This window comes from Notolepis coatsorum (genome assembly GCF_963971535.1).
Source record: "Notolepis coatsorum genome assembly, chromosome: 3".
Classification (NCBI taxonomy): domain Eukaryota; kingdom Metazoa; phylum Chordata; class Actinopteri; order Aulopiformes; family Paralepididae; genus Notolepis; species Notolepis coatsorum.
The window spans coordinates 117,680,614-117,702,057 of record NC_140167.1 but is presented as its reverse complement, the minus strand read 5'-3'; the positions used below and the strand labels follow the sequence as shown (position 1 = coordinate 117,702,057).

The following is a 21,444-nucleotide window of genomic DNA, read 5'->3' as shown; positions in this document are numbered from 1 at the left end:
TTCTCCTTTCAATGCATCACTGGCACTGAAAAAAGATGATAGATCAATCTGAAATACTTTTTGTCATTTGTGACAAAATCATCTCATTTGTGTGTCATTTGTGTGGGAGAGGCTTCTCTCTCTTGCTCTTGGCTCTCGCTCTCTCTGCCTCTCTGCTCCACATAGCGTTTTGTTCCGCTGAGGTTTGGAGCGCACAGATCACTTCCCTGCAGAGACGTGTCGCTGCACCCCCTCCAGCGTGTAGCACCCACAGCGTTGAGAGAGGCAGAGAGAGAGCTCTGAGGACTTGTTTAAACAAACTGTATACATTCCATAATACTGTTGATTCAAATGTGAATTGTATAGAAAAAACTCACCAAAATGTACTATTGCACAACTGATTTGGCAAAAATAATCCACCACCCCACCCCCTCCCTTGCCATACCTTGGCTTTTACTGAAATGACACCACTGATATACACCATCTAGCTCATAATCTCTCTGCCTTCTGGCTAATGGGCCAACAGGGTGCACTGGAGCCCTATATGAAGCCCTATGGTTCTGAAATCAATGGAGGCCTCTAAGCCTCCTAAAAGGGTTCAGTAAGCAAATGATGACTCATTGCAACACAAGCTCCATAATCTGCAGTCTGCTCCAGGACCAGTCTTGTGTTTATCATCACTCTTGATGGAGTCAAAATAAGATATTACGAAATTGTTTGTATTTGTCTCTACGGTATTTGGAGTAAAACACAGAATCCTTATGTTGTGTTAATTACAGCTCAATGAAATTATGTAGATGGGGGAAAAACAGCGATAGGGATTGCTATTTTTTCATCTCTATAATTGTATTTAGCTGTAACACAACACATTGATTCAGCCTCCTGTGATTACATCACTGGAAAATGTATTCAAAGTCATAAACTCTCAATAACTCAAACTAAATTAATGTGTGCAAAACAGTTTACAGATTTGGGATATGTGTGAGGTTATGTGCAAAATGTATCAGCCTAAAGTGGCCCTTTAAATCCTGTTAATTCAGGAAGAGAATCTCCTTCTGAGGAAATTAATTATAAGGTTAGGGTTAATGGTATCATATCCCATAGACTAGAAGCAGGGGTAGGCAACCCTAGGCACGCGTGCCTGCATAGGCACGCGGGGGCATTTGCATAGGCACAGGGGGCAGTATTAATTTTTTTTTTTTTTTTTTTTTTGCTTTGAAATATTATAGTGAACTATTTTGCACTGTTGTCGCATTTATCTTGTTGAAATCCTCCCACAGGTTCTTTTTACTTCCACATATTTAATTGAGACCCTTTATTTGTTTATTATTTCAATTTAGCTGGAAATACATTGCTACATCATTCAGTAACATTTGCAGAGCCTTATAACAAAAACATTATTACGGTCACCATTGTGACCAGTGGGATTAATCAACAAATTGTATTATTTATTTTTCTATTTCATTGAACATTGCACATGTTAAAAGCCATTTTTTTACTCAAAATGTGAGTATTACCAAGTCAACTTGTGTTCTTAAAACAATGACAATAAACATAGTTTTATTAGGTTGAAATAATGTGGTTGTGTACTTATTTTTCTGTTAACGTATTATGGATTGAAAACTGAAAACCTTAATGCACAGTAACTGAACTCAATATTTTTAAGTTCTGGTAACTAATCATTTCTTTTTTACAGTGTAGTCTTGCGATCAATCAAAACTTATTTACACGATATACCTCACATTCACCCTCCATTCACATCCTGGTGTTCTCCTGGTGTTCTCCATTAGGCTTGTAGGTGGAGCTATGACAGCACACGTACAGTACACACACCGATGGTGTGTGATGTGTCCAAAAATGAATGGGCAAATGCGAGTGAAATGGTCGCACTGTATGCAGCTTTTTGTCTGCATTGCATTCATTAAAAAGACCTGATTATGAAAAAAAAAAAACGATGCATGGAATATTGTTGAGGCACACTAGTTACAACTATATTTCAAACAGGCACTCCATGTCAAAAAGGTTGCTGACCCCTGAGCAACGCTAATATAACATTGTTAATTTAAATTCTTTACCCTCGTAAACATGTCGAATAAATTCAGCAACATGTAAAGACCTATTTCTAGAGCTACATCATATGAACAACTCATCTTTTGGACCATAGGATCTTGGAATGATTGGAATCCATCCTTTGTATTATAAGGTTCTATTTTGGTCAAGAACAAGTTATTCATATATATAGCTCTACAAACAAGTCTTTACATGTGGGTGAAGTTCACTTTTCGAAAATGTTTATATTAAGTAGGTAAATAAAATGTGAATTAAAATGTTTATTAGTTTTGCTCTATTCATAGTAATTGTTTGCAGACATCTTGGTCACAAACAACAGGTGATTGTAATCTTAGCAGGTGATTAGCTGTAAATGACAATGGTGGCCAATGAGCTGTGGCATTGTGCCATATTGTACAAACACGTCATGAGAACACTATGAATGTGAATCAATGGATACCCTGTTTTAGTCTGGTATTGACAAGATATCTGTATTGATACCCTGTTTTAGCCTGGTATTGACAAGCTATCTGATAGCAGTAACACCTCTTTAAATCTTGTGCAAACCATGTGTTTATAACATTTCACGAAATATCTCATTCAATATGGAAGAAAAAACCCATAAAAATCAACAAATCGACTAACAGACTAAGAGCAAACTTATTATTCAAATTGATTATCAACTATGAGGGGAAGTCTTTCATGTGTGTTTGGCTCCACCCTCAGGTGTGTGAGAAGGATGGCTACTGTACGCGATGGGCGGTGGAGATCGTCCAGCAAGTGAGCCAGGTGCTCCCCACCACCGCAGAAAAGTGGTCCTTCATCCAGAACCTGGAGGACACATTCTCCGTTATCACCATGGAGGCGTATGCAAACGCTATGGCAGGTTAGTGGGGATGGCTGTCCCTAGGTGTGTTTTTATTCCATAAGGGTGTTAGACATCTGTTTTACTTTGGCCTCGGTCATCTGGACTTGTGTGCAGAATTTAGTTTATTAAATTTGAAATAACGTATTAAGTGGGAAACAATTAGTTACACTGTGCCTTCCTGAGGCTTTAAGTCATGTTCTATTTTATTGTCATTTAACATAACTCTAAACAAATTAATTGGTATAACATTTTTTACAGCGTTGGCATATGTGTGTGAGCTTATCTGCAGAAAAAATCGGTTTTTGGTGAAGTGCCCCATTATCTGCATTTAATATTATACTCTCAGGAGTAGGATTTGATGATATTTATTCACCAATCAAGCCCTTTCACCATCTCATTCATAGTTATCTGTAAGGAAAATTAATTATTCCAGTTAAGCAGTCCTGTGATGAGTGATGCAGGTCAGTGTGTCTTATTCAAGCTGTAATCACATTGTCTGTTGCCAGGGAACCATCTGGAAGAAATGGACTTTTTCCAGAGTCTGTCCAGCCTCCTCAGCGCCAGCGCTCACTTCCACACGGAGATCCTCAACATCTTCCTTAATGAGGAGAAGAGTGGAGGCCGAAGAGGAGATTGGTTTGGATGAGAGGGAGAGCTCAGAACGGGGACGAGGACGAGGAGGTGCAGTAGAGAAATAATTCCAGAAGAGGTCAGAAAGGAATACATGAAGAGGGAGAGAGTGAAAGATGTGAACCGAAAGATAATTGAAATGAGAGAGATGTCTCCGATATGGAACAGGAAGTGTAGTTAGAGAATGTATTGTATTTCTGATACCTCATTCACTGTTTGGTTAAAAATAGAAAACAGAGTTTTGTATTGTAGGAGATAAATCCATTGTTTTGCATGACTTGTTACATGCATTATTGATATTGTACAGTATTTATACTCTATTTATTGTACTCAAAGGTGTTCTAAAATGTTTGTGTTCACGTTTTTTACATTATATTTATATCTAGTATTTACATGAATATATTTATTTATATTATTCTATATTTATATTATATTCAAATTAAACTGCCATTCACTGTTTCCGAGTTGAATTGAAATTGTGTCTTCACTTGTGCCATTTCCTAAACGGATCACTACAGTGATTGTATAAAAGGTCAGGTTGTGAAGGCGCTGTTAATGGCCATCCTTTACTAGAGTGAAAATACAATGAACATTTGAGCAAATACCAAGCCTTTATTATAATTTAGGCATTTCAGGGCTGATTCAGTATCTCAAAATATTACAGCCCGTTTCATGGCATAAAAAAACAACAAAAGCAGCATCAAATACATTCTAATTTTTTTAACCTTTATTTACCAAGGGTAGGTTCGCTGAGCACAGATGCTCTTTTTCAGGAACGCCCTGCTTCACATTCACACAGTTCCATTCACACCTGGGAGCTGCCCAGTACAACCACAGTCTGACACCATTGGCCACTGAGCAACTCCACTGGAGCAGTTGGGGGTAAGTGCCTTGCTCAAGGGCACTTCAGCGGCAGATTTTTCCTGCTGGTCGCGGGGATCACAAACCCTCTTCTCTAGCCATTAGGCCACCGCTTCCCCATTATTATTATGTTATTATACATGTAGCAATAATGTTTCCAATATATTGTGATTCAGGTTGTGCCCATATTTATACAACACACCCTGTACTGTGCCAGTGATTTTCATACTGAGTACATGAACATGATACACATTCCATAGGCATCCATACAGGGCGACTAGAAGTGGAAGCTTTTTACGTTGCTTTATCTGGTAGTCTGAGCAGTAGTATAAAGCATCCCTCAGCCCCGCCTCCTCCATAAACAGCCACATTTTAATTCCAGTGATTGGTCACTATTTGTCACTGAGGTGTATGAGGCCCATGTAGTCTGACTTGTGGCTGACATCTCAGGTAGATCATTGGATTCATGTTCCCAGTTCACACGGCTTCCATCCTCATGGCCACCAACATTTCATGCTTTAGTTTCTTCATTGTTTTGATACGATCTGCGGGGAAAATAGGTGAAGTATAAAATAAGTAGCTGCATTTCTAGTGCTTTTCTAGTACTACTATTACTACAGCTCCTGCTCAGCTGCTATTACTATTACTAGTACTGCTGCTACTACTACTGCTGCTACTACTACTACCACTACAACTACTACTACTACTACTACTATTATACTACTAGTACTACTACTACAACTATTACTACTACTAATATTATACTACTATTATACTACAACTACTACTACTATATAATGGCAATCATACATCCTAATACACTTAACACTAAGTATTACTTAGTTCAGATTAGTTCAGCCCAAAACTAGCTCTATTCGCCTTACTCACTTCGCCGCCATCTTTGTTTTCTAAGTTTGCTATGAATGCATTTAAATGAGCATAATTTACTCCAAAATATATGAAAAAATACACGAACTACGGCTGAGAACAACAATCTGATCCAGGTTATCATGAATTAGTAATTCTGTATTCTGTCTGTTGTTTTGACTAAGTCGGGTCTTGAAGTGGCTTTTTTTATAGCAAGGTTTTAACAAGTGAATGACATTGAGTGATCCCACTGGATCCAAGTTGATCAATATGGCCCCCAAGTGAATAAGGTGAATGTCACACCAAGACACCGTCCACCAGTCACATACAGTACAAGATGTTGACATGATACTCACTGTGCAATTTGTTCTACAGGTATGATAGAATAGAAACAGTCAGTAATGTCTTAATAGAGGTGGACAGGAGGCAGTATAGATTATCCTCATTCACATCCAAAACACATTTCAGGAAACAACATTTGTCAGTTGTGAGCGCAAAAGAACACCTTTGTACAGCATGCATACAAACACAAACCTGACCTAACCTAAACTAACCTAACCTAAACTGACCTAACATAACCTAACCTAAACTGACCTAACCTAAACTGACCTGACCTAAACTGACCTAACCTGACCTAACCAAACCTAAACTGACCTAACCTAACCAAACCAAAACTGACCTAACCAAACCTAACCTGACATAACCTAACCAAACCTAACCTGACATAACCTAACTAGGGCTGACCTTCAAAGCTTTTTTTGGCAATCGAAGCTTCGGGCCGAGCTTCGATTTTAATTCGAAGCTTCGATAAAAAAAAAAAAAGGCTTTTTTATTTTGTTTATTTATTTTTTTATCTTATGTTGTGGGACTTGTACAGCACTTGGTAAACTTTGTTGTTTTTAAATGTGCTCTATAAATAAAGTGGATTGTTCACACACACACACACACACACACACACACACACACACACACACACACAAATCGAAGTAAAAAATACAAATAAAAAATGAAAATCGAAAAGCGAGAGACTAAACCTGTTGTTGTTAGCTTACATGCTAACGTGAATGGGATCGACCATAGCATTGCGGCTAGGCTAGCTACCATAGCAGTATAGCTCTAGTTGAATGGATAAATGTTATTTAACATTGCAGAATGGGTACAATACAATACGGCTCAATACAAACAGTTGTTAAGGGGGGGTGCAGAGTCATCAACACAATGTACCACCAAGAGTGGAGAGTTTATGTCTCAAAAAGCGAGAGACCCAATGCTCTTGTTGTTGTTAGCTTATATGCTAACGTGAATGGGATCGACCATAGCATTGCGGCTAGGCTAGCTACCATAGCAGTACAGCAGCTAGTTGAATGGATAAACGTTATTTAACATTGCAGAATGGGTACAATACAATACGGCTCAATACAAACAGTTGTTAAGGGGGGGTGCAGAGTCATCAACACAATGTACCACCAAGAGCAGAGAGTTTATGTCTCTCAAAAAGCGAGAGACTAAACCTACAGTAAAGCTCTTGTTGTTAGCTTAAATGCTAACGTGAATGTGATCGGCCATAGCATTGCGGCTAGGCTAGCTACCATAGCAGTACAGCAGCTAGTTGAATGGATACACGTTATTTAACATTGCAGAATGGGTACAATACAATACGACTCAATACAAACAGTTGTTAGGGGGGGTGCAGAGTCATCAACACAATGTACCACCAAGAGCAGAGAGTTTATGTCTCTCAAAAAGCGAGAGACTAAACCTACAGTAAAGCTCTTGTTGTTAGCTTACATGCTAACGTGAATGTGATCGGCCATAGCATTGCGGCTAGGCTAGCTACCATAGCAGTACAGCAGCTAGTTGAATGGATACACGTTATTTCGATGGCACAAGCTTCGAACAGAAAAAAAAATTGAAGTTAAAAAAATAATTTTTTTTTTTTTTTTTAACTTCGATTTTTTTTTAAATGTTCGAAGCTTGTGCCATCGAACGAAGGTTCGAAGCTTCGAAGTATTTAAGACAGCCCTAAACCTAACCAAACCTAAACTGACCTAATCTAACCTAAACTGACCTAACCTGACCTAACCTGATCTAAACTCGTTTCTTGTACCGGATCTCCTCACTGGTAAACAAGAATACCCTGAAGACTCTAGCAGGAGCACTCATTCAAGGGTACTACGACTATGCTTGCACCTCATGGTACCAAAGCACCTCAAAGGCGCTAAAAACAAAATTACAAACATCTCAAAACAAACTGGTCAGACTACTGCTTGACCTTACTCCTAGAACCCACCTCACCCCTGCCCACTTTGACAACCTAAGATGGCTTAGAGTAGACGACAGAGTACAGCAACTTGCAATGGGCCTGGTCTACAAGATACACTACACGACCAAGGTACCCATGTACATGACTAAATACTTCCCAAAGGTCAGTGAATACCACGATCACAACACCAGAGGGAGCTCCACAAATCATGTTAAACCCAGATTCGGCTCAAACAAGGGACTAAACACGTTTCGCAATTATGCCACATCAATGTGGAACGCCCTACCCAAAGCTGTAAAGGAATGTGAATCACTACCCACTTTCAAAAACACTCTCAAAAAACACCTAAGGGAGACTGCAACTCGAAACTGGCCCCTGTAAATGTCCGAACACAACCCCCGCCAATGTACAGTAAATTACCAAGTATGGTCTTGTCAATAATCCAATGTACAGTGTTGTTTGTACAGTTGTACAGTGTCCCCCACCCACCCCTCCTACCCACCCCCCACCCACCCAACCACCTCCAATGTACAGTCCCCACCCACCCCTCCTACCCAACCCCCCCCCCCCCCCCACTCCTACCCAACCCCCCCCCCCCCCCCCACTCCTACCCCCCCCCCCCCCCCCCCCCCCCCCAACCACCTCCAATGTACAGTCCCACCCCCACCTACCCAATCCAATGTACAGTTTCTACGCCTAATGTATATACTCTTTTCTTTCTGGACTCTTTTTGTATCACAAATACAGTACTGTAATTGCAAATCTGGTATGTCATAAATGTATAGATGTAGCAGTACTGTCTATCTGTATGTCATGTATGTCATATATGTTACGATGAATTGGAAATGGGGGACCCTGGTGTAAACAAGACGAAAGTCTTTCTCTGGTCTGCATCCCCTTAACAATTGTATGTATTGAGCTGTACTGCACTGTACCCATTCTGCAATCTGTTAATAAAGTTTTCATTCATTCATTCATTCATAACCTGATCTAAACTGACCTAATCTAACCTAAACTGACCTAACCTAAACTGTCCTAACCTAAACTGACCTAACCATACCTAAACTGACCTAACCAAACATAACCTAACCAAACCTAAACTGACCTAACCTAAACTGACCTAACCAAACCTAACCTAAACTGACCTAACCTAACCCTTATTCTAACTAAAGACGTTTTTCAAAGGGGACAGCCTATTTCCATGCCATTTCGCCCCAGTGGTGTCTAGTTTTGCAGGATGTAACTATCACAATAAAAAAAAACATTTAATCTCTAATTGAGGTTAGGGTTAGACGTGAGGTCTTCAGTAAGGTTAAGTTAAGGGAGATGTGACCAGCCCAAAATTCCTCACATCCTCAAAAAGTGCTGTTTATATTCAGAGCTCTATAGTAACTGGACATTGGACATGTACAAGTATATAGTAAAGTATATAGTATACAAAACACAGACAATACAAACGTAGGCCACACACACACACACACACACACACACACACACACACACACACACACACACACACACACACACACACACACACACACACACACACACACACACACACACACACACACACACACACACACACACACACACACACACACACACACACACAAAGCCTACCTTGTAACCAGCCCACCCCTTCCTGTAGCCCTTCTCCTTTCAATGCATCACTGGCACTGAAAAAAGATGATAGATCAATCTGAAATACTTTTTGTCATTTGTGACAAAATCATCTCATTTGTGTGTCATTTGTGTGGGAGAGGCTTCTCTCTCTTGCTCTTGGCTCTCGCTCTCTCTGCCTCTCTGCTCCACATAGCGTTTTGTTCCGCTGAGGTTTGGAGCGCACAGATCACTTCCCTGCAGAGACGTGTCGCTGCACCCCCTCCAGCGTGTAGCACCCACAGCGTTGAGAGAGGCAGAGAGAGAGCTCTGAGGACTTGTTTAAACAAACTGTATACATTCCATAATACTGTTGATTCAAATGTGAATTGTATAGAAAAAACTCACCAAAATGTACTATTGCACAACTGATTTGGCAAAAATAATCCACCACCCCACCCCCTCCCTTGCCATACCTTGGCTTTTACTGAAATGACACCACTGATATACACCATCTAGCTCATAATCTCTCTGCCTTCTGGCTAATGGGCCAACAGGGTGCACTGGAGCCCTATATGAAGCCCTATGGTGCTGAAATCAATGGAGGCCTCTAAGCCTCCTAAAAGGGTTCAGTAAGCAAATGATGACTCATTGCAACACAAGCTCCATAATCTGCAGTCTGCTCCAGGACCAGTCTTGTGTTTATCATCACTCTTGATGGAGTCAAAATAAGATATTACGAAATTGTTTGTATTTGTCTCTACGGTATTTGGAGTAAAACACAGAATCCTTATGTTGTGTTAATTACAGCTCAATGAAATTATGTAGATGGGGAAAAACAGCGATAGGGATTGCTATTTTTTCATCTCTATAATTGTATTTAGCTGTAACACAACACATTGATTCAGCCTCCTGTGATTACATCACTGGAAAATGTATTCAAAGTCATAAACTCTCAATAACTCAAACTAAATTAATGTGTGCAAAACAGTTTACAGATTTGGGATATGTGTGAGGTTATGTGCAAAATGTATCAGCCTAAAGTGGCCCTTTAAATCCTGTTAATTCAGGAAGAGAATCTCCTTCTGAGGAAATTAATTATAAGGTTAGGGTTAATGGTATCATATCCCATAGACTAGAAGCAGGGGTAGGCAACCCTAGGCACGCGTGCCTGCATAGGCACGCGGGGGCATTTGCATAGGCACAGGGGGCAGTATTAATTTTTTTATTTTATTTTTTTGTTGCTTTGAAATATTATAGTGAACTATTTTGCACTGTTGTCGCATTTATCTTGTTGAAATCCTCCCACAGGTTCTTTTTACTTCCACATATTTAATTGAGACCCTTTATTTGTTTATTATTTCAATTTAGCTGGAAATACATTGCTACATCATTCAGTAACATTTGCAGAGCCTTATAACAAAAACATTATTACGGTCACCATTGTGACCAGTGGGATTAATCAACAAATTGTATTATTTATTTTTCTATTTCATTGAACATTGCACATGTTAAAAGCCATTTTTTTTACTCAAAATGTGAGTATTACCAAGTCAACTTGTGTTCTTAAAACAATGACAATAAACATAGTTTTATTAGGTTGAAATAATGTGGTTGTGTACTTATTTTTCTGTTAACATATTATGGATTGAAAACTGAAAACCTTAATGCACAGTAACTGAACTCAATATTTTTAAGTTCTGGTAACTAATAATTTCTTTTTTACAGTGTAGTCTTGCGATCAATCAAAACTTATTTACACGATATACCTCACATTCACCCTCCATTCACATCCTGGTGTTCTCCTGGTGTTCTCCATTAGGCTTGTAGGTGGAGCTATGACAGCACACGTACAGTACACACACCGATGGTGTGTGATGTGTCCAAAAATGAATGGGCAAATGTGAGTGAAATGGTCGTACTGTATGCAGCTGTTTGTCTGCATTGCATTCATTAAAAAGACCTGATTATGAAAAAAAAAATACGATGCATGGAATATTGTTGAGGCACACTAGTTACAACTATATTTCAAACAGGCACTCCATGTCAAAAAGGTTGCTGACCCCTGAGCAACGCTAATATAACATTGTTAATTTAAATTCTTTACCCTCGTAAACATGTCGAATAAATTCAGCAACATGTAAAGACCTATTTCTAGAGCTACATCATATGAACAACTCATCTTTTGGACCATAGGATCTTGGAATGATTGGAATCCATCCTTTGTATTATAAGGTTCTATTTTGGTCAAGAACAAGTTATTCATATATATAGCTCTACAAACAAGTCTTTACATGTGGGTGAAGTTCACTTTTCGAAAATGTTTATATTAAGTAGGTAAATAAAATGTGAATTAAAATGTTTATTAGTTTTGCTCTATTCATAGTAATTGTTTGCAGACATCTTGGTCACAAACAACAGGTGATTGTAATCTTAGCAGGTGATTAGCTGTAAATGACAATGGTGGCCAATGAGCTGTGGCATTGTGCCATATTGTACAAACACGTCATGAGAACACTATGAATGTGAATCAATGGATACCCTGTTTTAGTCTGGTATTGACAAAATATCTGTATTGATACCCTGTTTTAGCCTGGTATTGACAAGCTATCTGATAGCAGTAACACCTCTTTAAATCTTGTGCAAACCATGTGTTTATAACATTTCACGAAATATCTCATTCAATATGGAAGAAAAAACCCATAAAAATCAACAAATCGACTAACCGACTAAGAGCAAACTTATTATTCAAATTGATTATCAACTATGAGGGGAAGTCTTTCATGTGTGTTTGGCTCCACCCTCAGGTGTGTGAGAAGGATGGCTACTGTACGCGATGGGCGGTGGAGATCGTCCAGCAAGTGAGCCAGGTGCTCCCCACCACCGCAGAAAAGTGGTCCTTCATCCAGAACCTGGAGGACACATTCTCCGTTATCACCATGGAGGTGTATGCAAACGCTATGGCAGGTTAGTGGGGATGGCTGTCCCTAGGTGTGTTTTTATTCCATAAGGGTGTTAGACATCTCTTTTACTTTGGCCTCGGTCATCTGGACTTGTGTGCAGAATTTAGTTTATTAAATTTGAAATAACGTATTAAGTGGGAAACAATTAGTTACACTGTGCCTTCCTGAGGCTTTAAGTCATGTTCTATTTTATTGTCATTTAACATAACTCTAAACAAATTAATTGGTATAACATTTTTTACAGCGTTGGCATATGTGTGTGAGCTTATCTGCAGAATAAATCGGTTTTTGGTGAAGTGCCCCATTATCTGCATTTAATATTATACTCTCAGGAGTAGGATTTGATGATATTTATTCACCAATCAAGCCCTTTCACCATCTCATTCATAGTTATCTGTAAGGAAAATTAATTATTCCAGTTAAGCAGTCCTGTGATGAGTGATGCAGGTCAGTGTGTCTTATTCAAGCTGTAATCACATTGTCTGTTGCCAGGGAACCATCTGGAAGAAATGGACTTTTTCCAGAGTCTGTCCAGCCTCCTCAGCGCCAGCGCTCACTTCCACACGGAGATCCTCAACATCTTCCTTAATGAGGAGAAGAGTGGAGGCCGAAGAGGAGATTGGTTTGGATGAGAGGGAGAGCTCAGAACGGGGACGAGGACGAGGAGGTGCAGTAGAGAAATAATTCCAGAAGAGGTCAGAAAGGAATACATGAAGAGGGAGAGAGTGAAAGATGTGAACCGAAAGAGAATTGAAATGAGAGAGATGTCTCCGATATGGAACAGGAAGTGTAGTTAGAGAATGTATTGTATTTCTGATACCTCATTCACTGTTTGGTTAAAAATAGAAAACAGAGTTTTGTATTGTAGGAGATAAATCCATTGTTTTGCATGACTTGTTACATGCATTATTGATATTGTACAGTATTTATACTCTATTTATTGTACTCAAAGGTGTTCTAAAATGTTTGTGTTCACGTTTTTTACATTATATTTATATCTAGTATTTACATGAATATATTTATTTATATTATTCTATATTTATATTATATTCAAATTAAACTGCCATTCACTGTTTCCGAGTTGAATTGAAATTGTGTCTTCACTTGTGCCATTTCCTAAACGGATCACTACAGTGATTGTATAAAAGGTCAGGTTGTGAAGGCGCTGTTAATGGCCATCCTTTACTAGAGTGAAAATACAATGAACATTTGAGCAAATACCAAGCCTTTATTATAATTTAGGCATTTCAGGGCTGATTCAGTATCTCAAAATATTACAGCCCGTTTCATGGCAAAAAAAAAAAAAAAAAGCAGCATCAAATACATTCAAATTTTTTTAACCTTTATTTACCAAGGGTAGGTTCGCTGAGCACAGATGCTCTTTTTCAGGAACGCCCTGCTTCACATTCACACAGTTCCATTCACACCTGGGAGCTGCCCAGTACAACCACAGTCTGACACCATTGGCCACTGAGCAACTCCACTGGAGCAGTTGGGGGTAAGTGCCTTGCTCAAGGGCACTTCAGCGGCAGATTTTTCCTGCTGGTCGCGGGGATCACAAACCCTCTTCTCTAGCCATTAGGCCACCGCTTCCCCATTATTATTATGTTATTATACATGTAGCAATAATGTTTCCAATATATTGTGATTCAGGTTGTGCCCATATTTATACAACACACCCTGTACTGTGCCAGTGATTTTCATACTGAGTACATGAACATGATACACATTCCATAGGCATCCATACAGGGCGACTAGAAGTGGAAGCTTTTTACGTTGCTTTATCTGGTAGTCTGAGCAGTAGTATAAAGCATCCCTCAGCCCCGCCTCCTCCATAAACAGCCACATTTTAATTCCAGTGATTGGTCACTATTTGTCACTGAGGTGTATGAGGCCCATGTAGTCTGACTTGTGGCTGACATCTCAGGTAGATCATTGGATTCATGTTCCCAGTTCACACGGCTTCCATCCTCATGGCCACCAACATTTCATGCTTTAGTTTCTTCATTGTTTTGATACGATCTGCGGGGAAAATAGGTGAAGTATAAAATAAGTAGCTGCATTTCTAGTGCTTTTCTAGTACTACTATTACTACAGCTCCTGCTCAGCTGCTATTACTATTACTAGTACTGCTGCTACTACTACTGCTGCTACTACTACTACCACTACAACTACTACTACTACTACTACTACTACTACTACTACTACTACTACTATTATACTACTAGTACTACTACTACAACTATTACTACTACTAATATTATACTACTATTATACTACAACTACTACTACTATATAATGGCAATCATACATCCTAATACACTTAACACTAAGTATTACTTAGTTCAGATTAGTTCAGCCCAAAACTAGCTCTATTCGCCTTACTCACTTCGCCGCCATCTTTGTTTTCTAAGTTTGCTATGAATGCATTTAAATGAGCATAATTTACTCCAAAATATATGAAAAAATACACGAACTACGGCTGAGAACAACAATCTGATCCAGGTTATCATGAATTAGTAATTCTGTATTCTGTCTGTTGTTTTGACTAAGTCGGGTCTTGAAGTGGCTTTTTTTATAGCAAGGTTTTAACAAGTGAATGACATTGAGTGATCCCACTGGATCCAAGTTGATCAATATGGCCCCCAAGTGAATAAGGTGAATGTCACACCAAGACACCGTCCACCAGTCACATACAGTACAAGATGTTGACATGATACTCACTGTGCAATTTGTTCTACAGGTATGATAGAATAGAAACAGTCAGTAATGTCTTAATAGAGGTGGACAGGAGGCAGTATAGATTATCCTCATTCACATCCAAAACACATTTCAGGAAACAACATTTGTCAGTTGTGAGCGCAAAAGAACACCTTTGTACAGCATGCATACAAACACAAACCTGACCTAACCTAAACTAACCTAACCTGACCTAACATAACCTAACCTAAACTGACCTAACCTAAACTGACCTGACCTAAACTGACCTAACCTGACCTAACCAAACCTAAACTGACCTAACCTAACCAAACATAACCAAACCAAAACTGACCTAACCAAACCTAACCTGACATAACCTAACTAAACCTAACCTGACATAACCTAACTAGGGCTGACCTTCAAAGCTTTTTTTGGCAATCGAAGCTTCGGGCCGAGCTTCGATTTTAATTCGAAGCTTCGATAAAAAAAAAAAAAAAACTTTTTTATTTTGTTTATTTATTTTTTTTATCTTATGTTGTGGGACTTGTACAGCACTTGGTAAACTTTGTTGTTTTTAAATGTGCTCTATAAATAAAGTGGATTGTTCACACACACACACACACACACACACAAATCGAAGTAAAAAATACAAATAAAAAATGAAAATCGAAAAGCGAGAGACTAAACCTGTTGTTGTTAGCTTACATGCTAACGTGAATGGGATCGACCATAGCATTGCGGCTAGGCTAGCTACCATAGCAGTATAGCTCTAGTTGAATGGATAAATGTTATTTAACATTGCAGAATGGGTACAATACAATACGGCTCAATATAAACAGTTGTTAAGGGGGGGTGCAGAGTCATCAACACAATGTACCACCAAGAGTGGAGAGTTTATGTCTCAAAAAGCGAGAGACCCAATGCTCTTGTTGTTGTTAGCTTATATGCTAACGTGAATGGGATCGACCATAGCATTGCGGCTAGGCTAGCTACCATAGCAGTATAGCTCTAGTTGAATGGATAAATGTTATTTAACATTGCAGAATGGGTACAATACAATACGGCTCAATATAAACAGTTGTTAAGGGGGGGTGCAGAGTCATCAACACAATGTACCACCAAGAGTGGAGAGTTTATGTCTCAAAAAGCGAGAGACCCAATGCTCTTGTTGTTGTTAGCTTATATGCTAACGTGAATGGGATCCACCATAGCATTGCGGCTAGGCTAGCTACCATAGCAGTACAGCAGCTAGTTGAATGGATAAACGTTATTTAACATTGCAGAATGGGTACAATACAATACGGCTCAATACAAACAGTTGTTAAGGGGGGGTGCAGAGTCATCAACACAATGTACCACCAAGAGCAGAGAGTTTATGTCTCTCAAAAAGCGAGAGACTAAACCTACAGTAAAGCTCTTGTTGTTAGCTTACATGCTAACGTGAATGTGATCGGCCATAGCATTGCGGCTAGGCTAGCTACCATAGCAGTACAGCAGCTAGTTGAATGGATACACGTTATTTCGATGGCACAAGCTTCGAACAGAAAAAAAATTGAAGTTAAAAAATTTTTTTTTTTTTTTTTTTTAAACTTCGATTTTTTTTTAAATGTTCGAAGCTTGTGCCATCGAACGAAGCTTAGAAGCTTCGAAGTATTTAAGACAGCCCTAAACCTAACCAAACCTAAACTGACCTAATCTAACCTAAACTGACCTAACCTGACCTAACCTGATCTAAACTGACCTAACCTGATCTAAACTGACCTAATCTAACCTAAACTGACCTAACCTAAACTGTCCTAACCTAAACTGACCTAACCAAACCTAAACTGACCTAACCAAACATAACCTAACCAAACCTAAACTGACCTAACCTAAACTGACCTAACCAAACCTAACCTAAACTGACCTAACCTAACCCTTATTCTAACTAAAGACGTTTTTCAAAGGGGACAGCCTATTTCCATGCCATTTCGCCCCAGTGGTGTCTAGTTTTGCAGGATGTAACTATCACAATAAAAAAAAACATTTAATCTCTAATTGAGGTTAGGGTTAGACGTGAGGTCTTCAGTAAGGTTAAGTTAAGGGAGATGTGACCAGCCCAAAATTCCTCACATCCTCAAAAAGTGCTGTTTATATTCAGAGCTCTATAGTAACTGGACATTGGACATGTACAAGTATATAGTAAAGTATATAGTATACAAAACACAGACAATACAAACGTAGGCCACACACACACACACACACACACACACACACACACACACACACACACACACACACACACACACACACACACACACACACACACACACACACAAGCCTACCTTGTAACCAGCCCACCCCTTCCTGTAGCCCTTCTCCTTTCAATGCATCACTGGCACTGAAAAAAGATGATAGATCAATCTGAAATACTTTTTGTCATTTGTGACAAAATCATCTAATTTGTGTGTCATTTGTGTGGGAGAGGCTTCTCTCTCTTGCTCTTGGCTCTCGCTCTCTCTGCCTCTCTGCTCCACATAGCGTTTTGTTCCGCTGAGGTTTGGAGCGCACAGATCACTTCCCTGCAGAGACGTGTCGCTGCACCCCCTCCAGCGTGTAGCACCCACAGCGTTGAGAGAGGCAGAGAGAGAGCTCTGAGGACTTGTTTAAACAAACTGTATACATTCCATAATACTGTTGATTCAAATGTGAATTGTATAGAAAAAACTAACCAAAATGTACTATTGCACAACTGATTTGGCAAAAATAATCCACCACCCCACCCCCTCCCTTGCCATACCTTGGCTTTTACTGAAATGACACCACTGATATACACCATCTAGCTCATAATCTCTCTGCCTTCTGGCTAATGGGCCAACAGGGTGCACTGGAGCCCTATATGAAGCCCTATGGTGCTGAAATCAATGGAGGCCTCTAAGCCTCCTAAAAGGGTTCAGTAAGCAAATGATGACTCATTGCAACACAAGCTCCATAATCTGCAGTCTGCTCCAGGACCAGTCTTGTGTTTATCATCACTCTTGATGGAGTCAAAATAAGATATTACGAAATTGTTTGTATTTGTCTCTACGGTATTTGGAGTAAAACACAGAATCCTTATGTTGTGTTAATTACAGCTCAATGAAATTATGTAGATGGGGAAAAACAGCGATAGGGATTGCTATTTTTTCATCTCTATAATTGTATTTAGCTGTAACACAACACATTGATTCAGCCTCCTGTGATTACATCACTGGAAAATGTATTCAAAGTCATAAACTCTCAATAACTCAAACTAAATTAATGTGTGCAAAACAGTTTACAGATTTGGGATATGTGTGAGGTTATGTGCAAAATGTATCAGCCTAAAGTGGCCCTTTAAATCCTGTTAATTCAGGAAGAGAATCTCCTTCTGAGGAAATTAATTATAAGGTTAGGGTTAATGGTATCATATCCCATAGACTAGAAGCAGGGGTAGGCAACCCTAGGCACGCGTGCCTGCATAGGCACGCGGGGGCATTTGCATAGGCACAGGGGGCAGTATTAATTTTTTTATTTTATTTTTTTGTTGCTTTGAAATATTATAGTGAACTATTTTGCACTGTTGTCGCATTTATCTTGTTGAAATCCTCCCACAGGTTCTTTTTACTTCCACATATTTAATTGAGACCCTTTATTTGTTTATTATTTCAATTTAGCTGGAAATACATTGCTACATCATTCAGTAACATTTGCAGAGCCTTATAACAAAAACATTATTACGGTCACCATTGTGACCAGTGGGATTAATCAACCAATTGTATTATTTATTTTTCTATTTCATTGAACATTGCACATGTTAAAAGCCATTTTTTTTACTCAAAATGTGAGTATTACCAAGTCAACTTGTGTTCTTAAAACAATGACAATAAACATAGTTTTATTAGGTTGAAATAATGTGGTTGTGTACTTATTTTTCTGTTAACGTATTATGGATTGAAAACTGAAAACCTTAATGCACAGTAACTGAACTCAATATTTTTAAGTTCTGGTAACTAATCATTTCTTTTTTACAGTGTAGTCTTGCGATCAATCAAAACTTATTTACACGATATACCTCACATTCACCCTCCATTCACATCCTGGTGTTCTCCTGGTGTTCTCCATTAGGCTTGTAGGTGGAGCTATGACAGCACACGTACAGTACACACACCGATGGTGTGTGATGTGTCCAAAAATGAATGGGCAAATGTGAGTGAAATGGTCGCACTGTATGCAGCTGTTTGTCTGCATTGCATTCATTAAAAAGACCTGATTATGAAAAAAAAAATACGATGCATGGAATATTGTTGAGGCACACTAGTTACAACTATATTTCAAACAGGCACTCCATGTCAAAAAGGTTGCTGACCCCTGAGCAACGCTAATATAACATTGTTAATTTAAATTCTTTACCCTCGTAAACATGTCGAATAAATTCAGCAACATGTAAAGACCTATTTCTAGAGCTACATCATATGAACAACTCATCTTTTGGACCATAGGATCTTGGAATGATTGGAATCCATCCTTTGTATTATAAGGTTCTATTTTGGTCAAGAACAAGTTACTCATATATATAGCTCTACAAACAAGTCTTTACATGTGGGTGAAGTTCACTTTTCGAAAATGTTTATATTAAGTAGGTAAATAAAATGTGAATTAAAATGTTTATTAGTTTTGCTCTATTCATAGTAATTGTTTGCAGACATCTTGGTCACAAACAACAGGTGATTGTAATCTTAGCAGGTGATTAGCTGTAAATGACAATGGTGGCCAATGAGCTGTGGCATTGTGCCATATTGTACAAACACGTCATGAGAACACTATGAATGTGAATCAATGGATACCCTGTTTTAGTCTGGTATTGACAAGATATCTGTATTGATACCCTGTTTTAGCCTGGTATTGACAAGCTATCTGATAGCAGTAACACCTCTTTAAATCTTGTGCAAACCATGTGTTTATAACATTTCACGAAATATCTCATTCAATATGGAAGAAAAAACCCATAAAAATCAACAAATCGACTAACAGACTAAGAGCAAACTTATTATTCAAATTGATTATCAACTATGAGGGGAAGTCTTTCATGTGTGTTTGGCTCCACCCTCAGGTGTGTGAGAAGGATGGCTACTGTACGCGATGGGCGGTGGAGATCGTCCAGCAAGTGAGCCAGGTGCTCCCCACCACCGCAGAAAAGTGGTCCTTCATCCAGAACCTGGAGGACACATTCTCCGTTATCACCATGGAGGCGTATGCAAACGCTATGGCAGGTTAGTGGGGATGGCTGTCCCTAGGTGTGTTTTTATTCCATAAGGGTGTTAGACATCTGTTTTACTTTGGCCTCGGTCATCTGGACTTGTGTGCAGAATTTAGTTTATTAAATTTGAAATAACGTATTAAGTGGGAAACAATTAGTTACACTGTGCCTTCCTGAGGCTTTAAGTCATGTTCTATTTTATTGTCATTTAACATAACTCTAAACAAATTAATTGGTATAACATTTTTTACAGCGTTGGCATATGTGTGTGAGCTTATCTGCAGAATAAATCGGTTTTTGGTGAAGTGCCCCATTATCTGCATTTAATATTATACTCTCAGGAGTAGGATTTGATGATATTTATTCACCAATCAAGCCCTTTCACCATCTCATTCATAGTTATCTGTAAGGAAAATTAATTATTCCAGTTAAGCAGTCCTGTGATGAGTGATGCAGGTCAGTGTGTCTTATTCAAGCTGTAATCACATTGTCTGTTGCCAGGGAACCATCTGGAAGAAATGGACTTTTTCCAGAGTCTGTCCAGCCTCCTCAGCGCCAGCGCTCACTTCCACACGGAGATCCTCAACATCTTCCTTAATGAGGAGAAGAGTGGAGGCCGAAGAGGAGATTGGTTTGGATGAGAGGGAGAGCTCAGAACGGGGACGAGGACGAGGAGGTGCAGTAGAGAAATAATTCCAGAAGAGGTCAGAAAGGAATACATGAAGAGGGAGAGAGTGAAAGATGTGAACCGAAAGATAATTGAAATGAGAGAGATGTCTCCGATATGGAACAGGAAGTGTAGTTAGAGAATGTATTGTATTTCTGATACCTCATTCACTGTTTGGTTAAAAATAGAAAACAGAGTTTTGTATTGTAGGAGATAAATCCATTGTTTTGCATGACTTGTTACATGCATTATTGATATTGTACAGTATTTATACTCTATTTATTGTACTCAAAGGTGTTCTAAAATGTTTGTGTTCACGTTTTTTACATTATATTTATATCTAGTATTTACATGAATATATTTATTTATATTATTCTATATTTATATTATATTCAAATTAAACTGCCATTCACTGTTTCCGAGTTGAATTGAAATTGTGTCTTCACTTGTGCCATTTCCTAAACGGATCACTACAGTGATTGTATAAAAGGTCAGGTTGTGAAGGCGCTGTTAATGGCCATCCTTTACTAGAGTGAAAATACAATGAACATTTGAGCAAATACCAAGCCTTTATTATAATTTAGGCATTTCAGGGCTGATTCAGTATCTCAAAATATTACAGCCCGTTTCATGGCATAAAAAAACAACAAAAGCAGCATCAAATACATTCTAATTTTTTTAACCTTTATTTACCAAGGGTAGGTTCGCTGAGCACAGATGCTCTTTTTCAGGAACGCCCTG

The 21,444-nt window shown here is 38.9% G+C and overlaps 1 protein-coding gene across 1 annotated transcript in view; it reads left to right on the top strand.

Moving 5' to 3' along the window:
• The window catches only part of LOC311225968 (F-box only protein 47-like), a gene marked incomplete at both ends in the record, with an annotated part of 85,224 nt that extends 72,513 nt beyond the window's left edge, over positions 1 to 12,711 (top strand). Inside the window, 2 exons of the mRNA XM_084311354.1 lie at positions 11,924 to 12,083; positions 12,572 to 12,711. Coding sequence (XP_084167480.1) covers positions 11,924 to 12,083; positions 12,572 to 12,711 — 300 coding nt within the window. The remainder of the gene's footprint in view (positions 1 to 11,923; positions 12,084 to 12,571) is intronic.
• Positions 12,712 to 21,444: the final 8,733 nt, after the last annotated feature.